The sequence below is a fragment of the Drosophila obscura genome, unplaced genomic scaffold (genome assembly GCF_018151105.1).
Source record: "Drosophila obscura isolate BZ-5 IFL unplaced genomic scaffold, ASM1815110v1 contig_192, whole genome shotgun sequence".
Classification (NCBI taxonomy): domain Eukaryota; kingdom Metazoa; phylum Arthropoda; class Insecta; order Diptera; family Drosophilidae; genus Drosophila; species Drosophila obscura.
This window is the reverse complement of record NW_024542781.1, coordinates 3,509,460-3,522,196: the sequence shown is the minus strand read 5'-3', so window position 1 is coordinate 3,522,196 and position 12,737 is coordinate 3,509,460. Positions and strand designations below refer to the sequence as shown.

The following is a 12,737-nucleotide window of genomic DNA, read 5'->3' as shown; positions in this document are numbered from 1 at the left end:
ATTTCCCAATTCTGATATTTGGTTTAATATTTCTAGCAAGCTAGGACTCTCAGCCCTAAACATATAGTTTCATCCGATTGGTGAATCAATTTTCTAAATATTGGCTAGTTTTCAGGACTCCGTTTTATTGGAATATTTACAAAATAAGCTTAAAAAAACAACAGCCAATGCATAAAACGTAAGTGTGTACCGAATGTTCTTTAAGTAACCAATTACATTGAAATTTAATAGATTGTGGAAAGCGGCACCGAGTAAGAGCTAAATTTTATTTGGTATCAAAGCCTTTTTGGGAAAAATATCATTTGATTTCTGATTTTACGTGTATTATATATTAATGTTCTCACATATTGACACTCTAACAAATCCCAATTGTCGAGAAATAAGAACCGACCATTAAAATTAAAATTACAAAAAATTTCAATATCAAAAAATTGTTTAAGAATGGTGGTCCCACCTCACCTTTTTTTAATAGTACTAAACTATATTTTACGGCTAATAAATCCCACACTGGCATACTAAAAATAATACTGAAATTACCATTATTACCGATCCGGCAGCACGAACTGAATGATTTAAGCATCGATAGACAATGTCTTACACCTATCGATAGCTGATGTGAGCGGCAGTTTTTGAATTTTTATATTCCACAATGCTAAGTTGACTAGCTTTATCTTGGCACGAATTTGTGTGTATTTATGGCGCCAGGCCCAACAATGTTGATAACTTAATGATAAGCTACAGTTTCAGTTTCTTTGTTACTCTCTCTTATCAGTCCAGGCCGAGCAAGTGGTGTTCTTTTTAGAAATCGTTTCATAACGTGCCTTATCAGAATGAATATCTATGCATATATATATAATTTAAATTTGTTTATAAACAAGTTTTGTATGCTAATATGAACTGTACATGGGGACGGAGTCATATTAGTAGGAAACCCCTTGACATTGAAACTGATATGATAGATACATACATATGAACATACATATGTACATATGTACGTATGCCATACAAAAGTAGAACAAAATGTATTCGAAATTGCATGTACTTAAACAGTACTGGGAGTATGTGGTTTTTTTAATTGTTTAGAAATTTCTCTGAATTCATTTTAGATGTGTGTGCGCTTCAAACTTCCGCATGACGAGTGTGAGGGTCATATTTTCGTAACACCCCACTTCCGCAATGTGAGAAGAGATAAAAGTTTTCAGCTGCAGTTCAGTCTGGTCTGGTCTGCTTCATTTGTATCGCTTTATAAGGGGCTTTGTCCCGCCGTCGATCAATGGCATTCGCTCTTGTCTATCAATATATCTTTTGTCTCTTTCTTTATAATTATTATTAAGTTGTTTTTCTCTTTTAACACACAAACAAACAAAAGCGCCCTCGCCGCAAGGCCGCGCAATGTGGGAGAGAGAAAGAAGAACAACAGAACGACCTGAACCAGAATCCACTGGAATGGAATCCACTGTCACCACCGACCACATGCTTGTGGGGCCGCAGGGCAGGGTAGGGCTGGGCTCTGCGAGACAAACGGCACGTAGCAACAGCGACCGGGAAGAGTCTGTCAGGCGCTGTAATTAAATTACGTTTTATGTTGTTTACCAAAATTGTGTGTTTTTTGGCAAGTCAAGGCAGCAGCAGGCAGACGGTACCTAATATAACCTTTGGAATAGATTTTTGACCAGCATAAATCAAGCGGGAAATGCTTGTCGTCGGCTGGTATGAATGTGTACAGGCGGATGCAGATGCAGTTTTAGCTGCAGTGGGTGTCTAAAAATAAAGTCAATTATGCTGTGTTATTGCAGCTGGTCCCCAAAGCCGGCAAACCAGATGAACAACAACTCATTTTTGTAGCCGTGTGGTTGTATGTATCTGTGAGGTTTCAGTGGAGTCTGTTGTTACAAATGCAACCCACTGCACTGAAAGCTTACGAGTTGTGTTTGCAAGCACACTCATTCATTCATTTCGTTGTTAGAGCTTTGCATAAAAATTCCAACAATGTGGCCCCATTGCATAAAAACGCAATTATAGCGCTGACCGCGTCCGCATTGCATCTGGGTTTTTTAAACCTTATCTTTTCATTTTTGGTTTTTTATATTCGACTTATCGCTATTGCTTTTGTGGGCTTTCTTATCGAGCATTTTCGAAACAAAAAATCCACCTTACATGGTACGGTAGCTTTTTACCTGAACATTTGCCTCGACTCGGCCACTTTTTTGAACCGGCACGTGAATACAATTGAAAAATGCCGTTGCCTTCTCGGTGAACGGACGGTTGTACAGTAAAGCTCGACTAAGCCGACCACCCAATGGACATAGAAATATTCCTTCGAACTACGGAATTGAATAGACCTTGTTGAGACCTAGAGAGTTCCCACTGTAGTTCAATTAAAAGTGCGTGGGCGGCGAAAAAGAGAGAACGAGAGAGAGAGTGCAACAATCAATGCAAGTCCACGTCCGAGACAGTTAACCGGTCGGCTGGATGGCGTTGGGGGCGCCGTGGGCAGTCAATTTGGAGCGTTGGCGCTGGGTAATTCCCCCTCCCCTTTGGGTGAGCATGGTTTTGCCGTCTGGCAATGTCGTGTCTGCATTTGGTATGTACTCGTACATATGCAATGCGATTCCGCCGCCAATGGCAAATACATTTCAGTTGTTGGCAACGCGTCACTTGTTTGTGCGCCTGGCAACAGCAAAACAAAGACAAAGAAACCCAACGAAAATGTTCGACAATTAAAACGGAAAGCAAACACAAAATCTACATATGCACATGTATTTGTGTACTTGAGTGCACTACTAGCGACCTGTTGTCGGCGAGGTGCGATCGTAAAGTTTTGACACCTGCAAATCTCACATACAGTCACATTTACTACTTTCCCCAACTATTGCTCCTACCTGCGCTCACGTGAAGGATTGGTAACGCGTGCACAGCTGTCCATATGTTTGCACTCTGGGCAATGAATGTCATTAGCTTAGCTCTCAAAAAGCCAGAGAATCAGCAACAAAGCAAAACAGCAGATAACTTGCGGGTTCAGCTAGAACAACAAAATAGTCAAAAACACATGCACAACAAGTGTGGTGTAGTATTGTGTGTATGTATTTAGTTAAAAATAAAACTATTTAACCTTAGCGATGTCGTTGCCATAGTGACGTTGATTCGCCATGGAATGAAAATAGCAATCTGTGTACATAACCATAAGAATGCGCAACAGTATTTAGAGATTAGGTTAGAGATTCATATGCATTCGGGAGAAAGAGAGAGGGGGAGAAAAAGTGTGAGATCGGTCAGCTGCGAGAGCACTCATCGCATGCTAATTGATAACGGCAACAACAAACGTTGATTCTGGTTCTTCTTGTTATACCCTTTCAGAGGGTATTCCTCTTTATTATTATTTTTTGTTTGCCCTATAAAGTGTTTGTACATATCTGTGGTCATTCACTTTATAATTAACCAGCCATTCGAGCAATGGGTAAGGTAAGGGTGTCTCTACATTCGGCTTCCAAAACCGACTCCGATTCATGTTCTTCTTGTTATCGCTGCTGATTCTGTCAGTCAGGTGCAGCGGATTCCAGCTAAATCAACAACCTCCTCACACAACTCTCGACTCTGACGTATATTATACAATACTTAATTGAATGATAGAATAACAGATTAAGTAAATATGCAAAATGAAAACATTGATAACCGGTTAAAGGCAGTCACGATCTTAAAGGGGGGTTTGCCCAACCCCAAACCCAACCCTTTGGGTGCGGGGCGAGTTTATCAAATCACATGACTCGACCCCCTTCTCCGGAACGCTTTAAAGGTGTGATCCAATATAGAATGCCCTAGATGTTTACATGCTCATAGCCGAAAATGTTCTAGAATCTAGATACTCGTACTTCTGAAAATGATTCGAATTCCGTAGGTCGGCTGTTTAATACGGAGTTGGAAGCAATTGTGGCAATAATGTTGGATCTTTGATTTGTGTGTGTTTCGATTAACAATTGCTTTTATTCTTTGTTTTATATTTTATATATGTATTTATGTATAAATTTCTTATTCTCTTATTAATCATACTGATTAATCTAATGCGTAAGTATAGTACTTGAATTTCGATTCACATGTGTAGGCAAATTTTGAGCAGTTTGGAAACCAATAAATAAATAACAGTTCAAAGACAAATGAATTCAAATACAAAACACTAATTGATTTACAAAGTACAAATGATGATAGCTACAATTTAGATTTCTTTATGCTTAAAGTCTTGCGGTAACATTTTTGCCGATTGCATATTACATTATCAAGCATTTGCACAGAGACATTCCAAACAGAAGGCCTCAACACCACACACCATATCTGTGTCAAGCAGGGTATACTATACTACTACTCAACCTTTTGGATGGTATCTATGCGTGTGCACGGATAGCTTTTTATAGCTTTCCCATTAACTGCGCTCTTATCTAGAGTTATTTATATATATACACATGGATGATTATTTCACTTACAAGCAGGCAGAAGGCACTTGAACAAAGAAACAAACAAACAAACAAACAAGCGACGTGTACGCCCAAGTTATTACCCTATATGTATACATGTAGTATGTACCTATACCATATGCCAGTGCCAGTGCCACTGCCAGTGCCGGTGCATCTGTATATGTTGTGGCTGTGGTCTAAACTTTGAAACGTGACAAGAGCTCTCCTCACATTTGATGCGCTGCTGTGGCAATCGCCTGCCTGCACTCGCCAATCGCCATCTTTATGTACAACTTATGCGGAACTATAGCCTACAGAGCCTACATTCATAGTATTTACACAGCATATTATCGTAGCAGCCTATCAATTTAACTAAACACAATGGCATACACATAAATAGAGTCTAACTAATGACGCAACTAAGCATAGGTCAACTTATTAATCTTCCCTCGCAGGCGGCACCACTCAGACTTGACACTCAGTTGCTCATTTGCAGTCCTCCGCTACTGCGGCTGCCCGACGATGAGGAGCCCGTCAGTCCGAACTGTGAGACGAGCTTATCGTAATCCTCTAGCGATGTCTCGAACTGCTCCAGTTGCCGCGACAGATCATCCAAGGCACTGGCATCGGCTGCACTGGTGGCCACCGCTGCGGCGGCTGCAGTGGGCCCACAGGCGGCCACCGAGCTGCTCGATGTGGGCGTTGTGGAGCTGGACGAGCTGGAGATTTCCGCCTGCAGCTCGTTGAGGCCTCGCAGGGGCGGGGCGTGATAGCACTCACGATAGAATTTGGCCAAATCGTTGACATGCGATGTGGGCGAGGCGAAGGGAAAGTGCAGCTCCTTTAGCAGATTGTCATCGTCTGGGGGCGGCTCTAGCGTTGGCTCCGAATGGTGGCGATAGGCGGTGGCGGGTATTAGCAGGCTTTTGATGGGTGAACATGAGGTGGCGGCTTCCCCATTTGTGGCCTGCTGCTTTTCGAAGCTCTTGAAGCCCGTCGAGTTGTTGTTGAGATTGTGGCTGTGGTTGAAATTATTTGCCGTATGGTTGTTGTTGTTGTTATTGTTGTGCATGTTGTTGCTAACGACACTGGCCACATTGTCGAGCCGGTTCAGCGACTCCATGGAGCAGCCGCTGCCAGCGCTCTCGTGTCGCTGTCGTCCCCGCAGCAGCCACTCGAACGGTGGCGTCTCCGGCAGCACAAAGTCATCCTCGGTGTACTGCCGCAGCTTGCCCATATCCGTGAAGGCGCCCGGACGCAGCGGCTTCTCTATGTCAATGCATCGCCTCTCCCCAGATCCCAAAGCTGCGTTCAGGCCGCCCAATCCCAGCTTCTTCGCGACAGCCGTGGCGTGAGTCTGGGTCTGCTGGGTGCTGGGGGAGCTGGCATCGGTGGCTGGCCGAAAATGATCCGACTTGAGCATAATGATGTTGTTTTCTGTCTGGTGGGCCTGGGCCGTCGTCGGGGATATGGTCATCTTCGTGCGGTACGCCACAGACATGACCAGAGAGCCCACAATCGTGTGCAACTGTCCAATCTTCACATTCTTGTGGCCCTCGCCGAGCGTATGAACCTGCGGGCGATCCACATAGATGCGATAGAAGATGCCGTACGAGTCCGGGCACTGACGACGCGACAGCTTGTAGGCGGGCGTTGTCCGGGTGAGGGAGATGAGGGACTTTAACATTATGCCCATGCGGCTGTAGATGGCGTGGGAGGCCTTCAACGTCTGGCTCTCGCCATTTATGCCATTCATGTCCGCCTTGGAGTCGTCGCGGGCATTTATCGCGCCCCCATTCGTGGTGGTGCCATTCGCGGTTGGTTGCAGCAGATCCAGGGACCACACTTCCAGCACCATCTGGTCGCCCTCCGTTGTCTTTAGCGATATCTCCACGCACAGGGGCAGACGCTGCAGAATGCTCTCGCCAGGCTTCAGGGCCAACGCCCGCTTCGTCTCCTCCATAACTTCGGGATGGTCCTGCACCACAATATTGAACCAGTCATTGCCCGCCAGCGGATTGCATTGCGTTTGGATCTTCTCGCCCAGACGCGACTGCACCACAACCTGGGTGGACTTCAGAGCAAGAAATTTGATGAACTTCTCTAGGTCTTTTTCCGCGGCATTCAAACGCTGTGCAGCAGACATTTTGCGTTATTTTTTTCTTCTTTGTTTCGGTCTCGTTTTTCGGATTTTTCGTGGTTTTAGTGTGTGTATTTTCAGTCTGTTCTCACTTGCACTCGGACATGGGCTCGCGCACTGCAACAGCGTACAAAGTTCGCCGTTGGCTCGTTTTGTGTTTCTTTTCTATTTTTCACGCTTCCGCGTATTGTCTGCGTTTTCATGAGAATTGAGTTTTGTGGAATTTTTCCGTTTTTGTCGCGCACATTGCGTGTTCTAAGTAATGCACCGCATTATTAACACTTGCTCGGGCATTCTGCCAAAACACTATAATTTGTGCAACGCCTTTCAATAATGTTGTAAAATTCAGTGCGTTTGTTTAGACGCAAAACAAAGATCACTCCCACTTTTTTTCATTACCGTCCGCCATTAAACTGCGACTAGCGATGTGCAAATGTTGATATATTAATATATCGAAATATATTTTTGGCTGATAATATATTTGAGGGTAATATTTTTTCCAAACTGGAGAAAATATTAATATTTTGTGATATATATATTATCAACGGCACTACTTTTGCGAGTCCAGGGCAAACCTACACCATTTTGCTGTTGTTTTACGACGTAAAATCAGAAATACACCCGACTGAATCTATCTATCGATGTAAAATCATATCGGTACTTTTGTGCGATGGGCGAAACCTATCGGCGTTTTATTTTGAAAATAGGGAATAAGGGCGTTAATATTTGTGCTTTGAGGGTTATTTATTGATTTTAAAATAATTTATTCAATTATAAAGAGCAAATCCATGATATCTATTATTTTTAGCCTGAAAAGTGCCTCATGTGATACTAAATTTTGTCCCTGCCAACAGAATGTCAGTAGACAGCACACGGCCTAAAAGGTACACGTCATACGTCACGTACGCAGTGGGCGGGCGGGTGGTTACATTTAAAATTCGATATATCAGATAAATTATGCGTCGTATAAATAACACTGCCCCTGTAGGATAACAATTTGGATTTGGGCCAAAATGGTGAACCAATCGCCATCTAGCAGTCTCCATTTCCCAGGCGTCGGTGCTGCTGCTCCTTCGATAGGCCAAAATATTCATGCTCTGCCTTGGACAAGACATTTTTGGGCAGATAGGGAAGAATCGTTTTCGGCACGGCGGACAGCATACGGAGACGCTCGCTCCCCTCAAAGGCCTGCCGTTCGTCATCCGACTTCTTTTTCATTATGAAGTATTGGAGATGTTCGGCCGTGGCCTCGGCTCTCCTCACATGGTTGTCCTCAATCATCGAGAGGAGCATGGCACCGTGCGCCCTTCGCTTTCGGTACGCTTCCAGCTGTTCCTCTCTTTCCGTCTCCTCACTATTGCTAGCAAGTTCTTGTTTCCGGGCGGATAGTTCGTCTCGCTTCCTCTGCAGTTCGTCCATTTTCCGTTTCTGTATTTCCCAGTGGTACAAATTCATTTCTTGTTTCGTACGATCTCGCGATATGGTCTTCTCCTGTACATCTTGACGAAAACGCAGGTCCGCCTTGGCCTTATACTCGGCTTCCAGTAGATCCAATAGCTGGTAGTCTCTGATTCGTTTTGAGTTCTACGAAAAGGAATTAAATGAATCTTAATGTGCGGGTCAAGCTGAAGCGTGTACTCGGGACACTCACCTCCACTTGGAAGAGCTCCTGGCCAATGCGTGTGCTAATCTCCTCCTGCTTGCGCATCAGGTGCAGTCTCTCCTCTTCGAGTTTGCTCTTCCTATCCTCAACTTCGGACTGCGTCTGGAGCAGATTTTGCAATTCATCCCTGGCCCGGACCTTTTCCATATTTTTGTATTCCTTTTTTTCTTGCATATACTGGAGAGTGTTCTGGCGATCCAGGGCTTTCTGACGATTCCTCTCCTCTTGCTCGACTCTGTCCTCCTCCTCGATTTGCTTCTGCCTGGCATTGTTGAGCTCCCGCTGGTAAAATTTCTCTGCCGCCTCCTGCTGACGGCGTAGTCGGTTCTCTTCGATTTGGCGAGCTAGTGACTCACGAAGCTTTCGCTGCTCCTCCTTCTGGGCCAATATTTTGTCGTCCTCCTGGGCCAGCTCCATCAGCTCCAAGACGGTTCTCTCCTGGCCTAAGGCTTTGGCTCTCACTGCTAGATTGCGGGCCTGGCACTGCTGCGACATGCGCTCTGACAGGTCTTTGGCAATCGCAGCCGATCGCAGCTGCTCCTCCAGCAAGCGCAATCCCTCGCAGTCGTTGCGGAGCTGCTGGCGCCTCTTCTTATCCAAAAACTCGGCCCGCTTGATTTCCATTAGCTCCTGCGATATGGCTGCCTTTTCGTGGTTATCGCGGTGCATCGGATTTTCCTTGGACAGCTCGACGCTCCTTTGCAATGTCCCCAGATCGGACATTAAATTGCGCGAATAGAGTCTGCTCCAAAAGTCGTGACCCTGCGTTACCTCGCTAGGAACAACATATTTTGGTTTTCCGCATATGAAAATGGCTGGCAACGCATCTTTAGCCCAAGACCGTTTTTGGTCACCTGTGCCGGTCGTCATGGTTGACGGTAACAATAATAACAAACACAACAAAGAGAAACAATAATCAATTCTAAATACAAAATATAAATGAAGTCGTAAATAAATCAAATGCTATCAACGATCGCTTACTCAGATGTTGATCGGATAATAGTCCTAGGATCAGGCAGATAAGGATTCCCACGCCACGCTTAATTCTTTATTTTCTTAAATAATATTGATGCGTGATCCTTGCGTACGCATCGGGGTGAATGCCAGGTTTCGATCAAACCTTATCGATATAACATTTCGAAATAAATCCTGGGATGGGACCCATCAAATTTCGTACAATGAAGACACCCACGTTTTCAAGTCATCAAATAACTTAAAATTTAATTGGTTTCTTCCAAAGAATCAAAGTTGATGAATTTCTAATATTAACGATCGATCGAAATGATAAATTTCCTATGCTGAAAATGCAGTTGGAAAGTATTGTTTGTCCTGCTCAACAATTTGGTCCAACAGATCGTCAACGTCCGTGGTGGGGTAACGCTCGACCCAGGACTGAATGTAGCCCTCGTGGCTGGCCTCGTACGTCTTCAGCGCCACCTTCTTGTCCTTGAGCTCCGTGTTGGCCTGGACGAGGATCATGCGCGGCTTCTTGTGGGCCAGACAGATGTCACGCCACTGGGCCCATGGATGCGAACCACTGTCGTTCACCTCCGAGTAGTGTTCGTACATTTTCGTGGCCGCTTCGATGTCGGCCGTGGACTTGTACACCTGCAGTTTGGTGAGGAAATCGCCCAGGGCCTTCTTGCCGACGGTTTCGATCTTGCTGCGGTCCAGCGTGAGCAAGAGATCCTTGCCCTTTTCCGTCTCTTCGACGGTGACCAGACCCTCGCCAGCCTCCAGCAGGACTTTCATTATGACAAAACGGGCACGAGAATGGGCCTGCAGCCACTGCTTCGACTTGGGATTGTACATTTCCAGTGCCACACCCATGCCATTCCAGATGAGACTCAGCCAGTTGACGTAGATGATGTTGTCCTGCTCGACGGCATCCTTGAAGCCGAATATCTCCAAGATGTCCCGCTGAAGGGAGAGATAGAGGCCCACAGCCTCCGCACGACACTCCTCGTACGAGGAACCGATGGCACTGAACTTCGTGTCGTATGTTTCACCCGGCAGATACCACTTGGCGATGGCTTCGCCCGTGATGAGGTTCTTGGTGTTCTCCTTGTCGAAGTTGTAGGCACCGCTCTCATCGATGCGGAACAGCTTGCCACTGCCATGGCCCAGCAGCTCGTGGAGGCCCACTTGCACTTCAAATGCCTTCACTTTATACTCCTTCATCAGCGTTTGATCGTCCTCGGTGAGGAACGGAATGGGGTCTTTGCGATTGATGTTGGCCAGCACATTGCCCAAGGAGACATTCTTGAATCCCTCATCTTGGCGTATTTCGTCATCTATTGAGGAAGGGCAGGTATGATTATCAGTTTTTAGTGGTTTGGAGGGATTGGATGTATGCTACGAAATCCTTACAGTTTGGTATGTTGATGCCAGCGGGCACTCCGCTGCCAGCAAAGGTGAGAACATCTAGCGAGGTAAAGTCGGGCTTCAGATACGAGTCCTTCTCGTATGGCTCCGTCCAGGGCAGATACTCCAACAGCTGCTCGGCACGATCGACCAGCTCGGTGAACTTTGCCGAGCTCTCCTTATTGACCATGGCGACGAAACCCTCGAATTCGGCACGACCACCGGCCGGGTCCCTGTACGTCTCAATGAAGCCAATGTAGGTCTCAATGACGGGTCCCTTGTCCTTGATCCACCACCTGGAACCATCCTTATGCTCATCCAGAGAGCCCTCTTCAAAAGATTTGACGTAGTGCTCGATCATCTTTGCCTCATTCTCGTTGGCCGCGTACTTCTGGGCCTCCAGCAGATTCTGGTTAACACGCTGCAACAGCTTGCGGTAGTCGCCGCGTGTGACACGGAAATTATTGCCCTTGTACTCCTCGAGCGGCAGCGTAATGCCATCCTTAATGGAGTCGGCCACCGACCCAAGCTTGATGTCGTATATGGTCTTGCCGTTCTCCTCGATCTTGAACGTGCGGCACATGTACGGCTCGATGCGCTTCGATGTCAGCCAGGAGTTGACTATTTCCGAGTCCTCCTTGGTGCAGTTGTCCGACCAGTAGGTGGTTATACCATTCGGTGCGAAGCCCAGGATTTCATTACGCGATTCCAGTGCATAAATCAGATCCTTGACCTTCTCGTAGATCTTGGCCACACGCTGATTGGCCTCATAGGCACCCGAGGCGCGCACGATTGACCCGAACTTCTCTGGGGACAGATTCGGCAAGATCTTGCTATCGCCCATGCCCTTGTAGTTGCCGGCATTGGCGAACACGCCGCAAGCGTAGACCACGAAGCCCTAAAGTTGCGGAATATATGTAGAATTTTGAGTCTTATTTCGTTGGGCTCTTGCTCCGTTTTACTTACTGTAAACTCATCCTCAGTGACGCCAGCTGCCAAGGCCTTGGCCTTCAGTTGTTCCGGCTTCTCGGCCACAAAGATGCGATGCAGCAGGGAGAAGATCAATGGCGCCTCGGGACTGGATTGGATGAGAGCAATGAGTCCGCCATCCCACGACGCCTTGCTAAAGTAATGGGCATAGAGCTTCTCCTTGTCGGTCAGATTCTCAAAGGCATTCTTGCACTCCAAATCGGCAATAGGCTGCGTATTTGGCAGCACAAAGTGCGACGTTTTGCTTGGCATCTCAGCGGTTTGTGGAATATTTGCACTCGAACTGTAAAGATAGCAAAAACCACAACCACATTTATCTACATCTGATAATACATCTTTAAACCCGGAGGAATACCTGTGGCGAATCAACTGTGTCGCGAGTCTAACAATGTTTCTGGGGGCACCGGCACCTCTGGTTTTGGCTGTGGCTCTAAGCGAACAGGGCGTGACGATGCTGGGGGCGTTCAGCGTAAGGCTGAGACTGCTGCTGGCCCGGATACGTATGTGGCAAAGCCTGTTCAGTTGTTGACGGGACCTCTGAATTCTTTGCAACAAGAACATGACTTTGAATTTCAGAACTTTATGCAAATTTAGAAAATTCGGTCGAGCGGGCGGAGTGGGCAGAACCTATGTACGTGTGTACAGGACGTGGCATGTGTTTGGCTTACTGCTGTAAAAATGTAAAATGCTACTTTAATTTCGAAATTAAGCCAAATACAAAGAACATGAAAACTTGATGATTGTGCACTTTTCTCAGGGCTCTGCTTTAGCGGGTGTCCCACACTTCTGCAGATGTGGCATTCATGCGGGGACCTGATACACATGAATATATTAAAAGTATTCACGTAAATCTATAGCGGAAATTTCCACAAATTGAGCCCGAAAACCTGTGGAGCAAATGGGGGGCTCCAGCAGGCAAAATGAGAATAGGTAGGATGCAATGGAGGCCATTCTATGCCGAAACTACGTGGTTAGTCATTTCTGAGGCTCTCGGCCAACAAAAGGGAACAAAAAACAAACAAAATACATTAAACAGCGTGCGTACTAACCTTTGAATTGTAAAAAAATTGCAAAATTGCAATAAAATTATTTAAATTAAATAATGCCGACAGCAGTGTGACCATATTCCAGTATG

At 45.9% G+C, this 12,737-nt stretch overlaps 3 protein-coding genes across 4 annotated transcripts; all 3 read right to left on the bottom strand.

Annotated features, from left to right (window-relative positions):
- Positions 1-3,957: 3,957 nt before the first annotated feature.
- On the bottom strand, positions 3,958-7,006 carry LOC111065622 (autophagy-related protein 13 homolog). Its single transcript, XM_022353874.2, has one exon. It carries the CDS (start codon positions 6,589-6,591, stop codon positions 4,924-4,926), a length of 1,668 nt encoding a protein of 555 aa, XP_022209566.1. The 5' UTR covers positions 6,592-7,006; the 3' UTR covers positions 3,958-4,923.
- Positions 7,007-7,326: 320 nt separating this feature from the next.
- On the bottom strand, positions 7,327-9,183 carry LOC111065543 (trichohyalin). Its single transcript, XM_022353770.2, has 2 exons — positions 8,237-9,183; positions 7,327-8,169 (listed from the first exon to the last, which is right to left on the bottom strand). Exons 1-2 carry the CDS (start codon positions 9,116-9,118, stop codon positions 7,618-7,620), a joined length of 1,434 nt encoding a protein of 477 aa, XP_022209462.1. The 5' UTR covers positions 9,119-9,183; the 3' UTR covers positions 7,327-7,617.
- Positions 9,184-9,441: 258 nt separating this feature from the next.
- On the bottom strand, positions 9,442-12,737 carry LOC111065542 (dipeptidyl peptidase 3). 2 transcript variants are annotated; one of them, XM_022353769.2, is made up of 4 exons: positions 12,652-12,737; positions 11,579-11,885; positions 10,619-11,510; positions 9,442-10,542 (listed from the first exon to the last, which is right to left on the bottom strand). In XM_022353769.2, exons 2-4 carry the CDS (start codon positions 11,852-11,854, stop codon positions 9,542-9,544), a joined length of 2,169 nt encoding a protein of 722 aa, XP_022209461.2. In that variant the 5' UTR covers positions 11,855-11,885; positions 12,652-12,737; the 3' UTR covers positions 9,442-9,541. The 2 variants fall into 2 exon arrangements, with proteins under 2 accessions (XP_022209461.2, XP_022209460.2); XM_022353768.2 differs by lacking the exon at positions 12,652-12,737 and adding an exon at positions 11,958-12,272.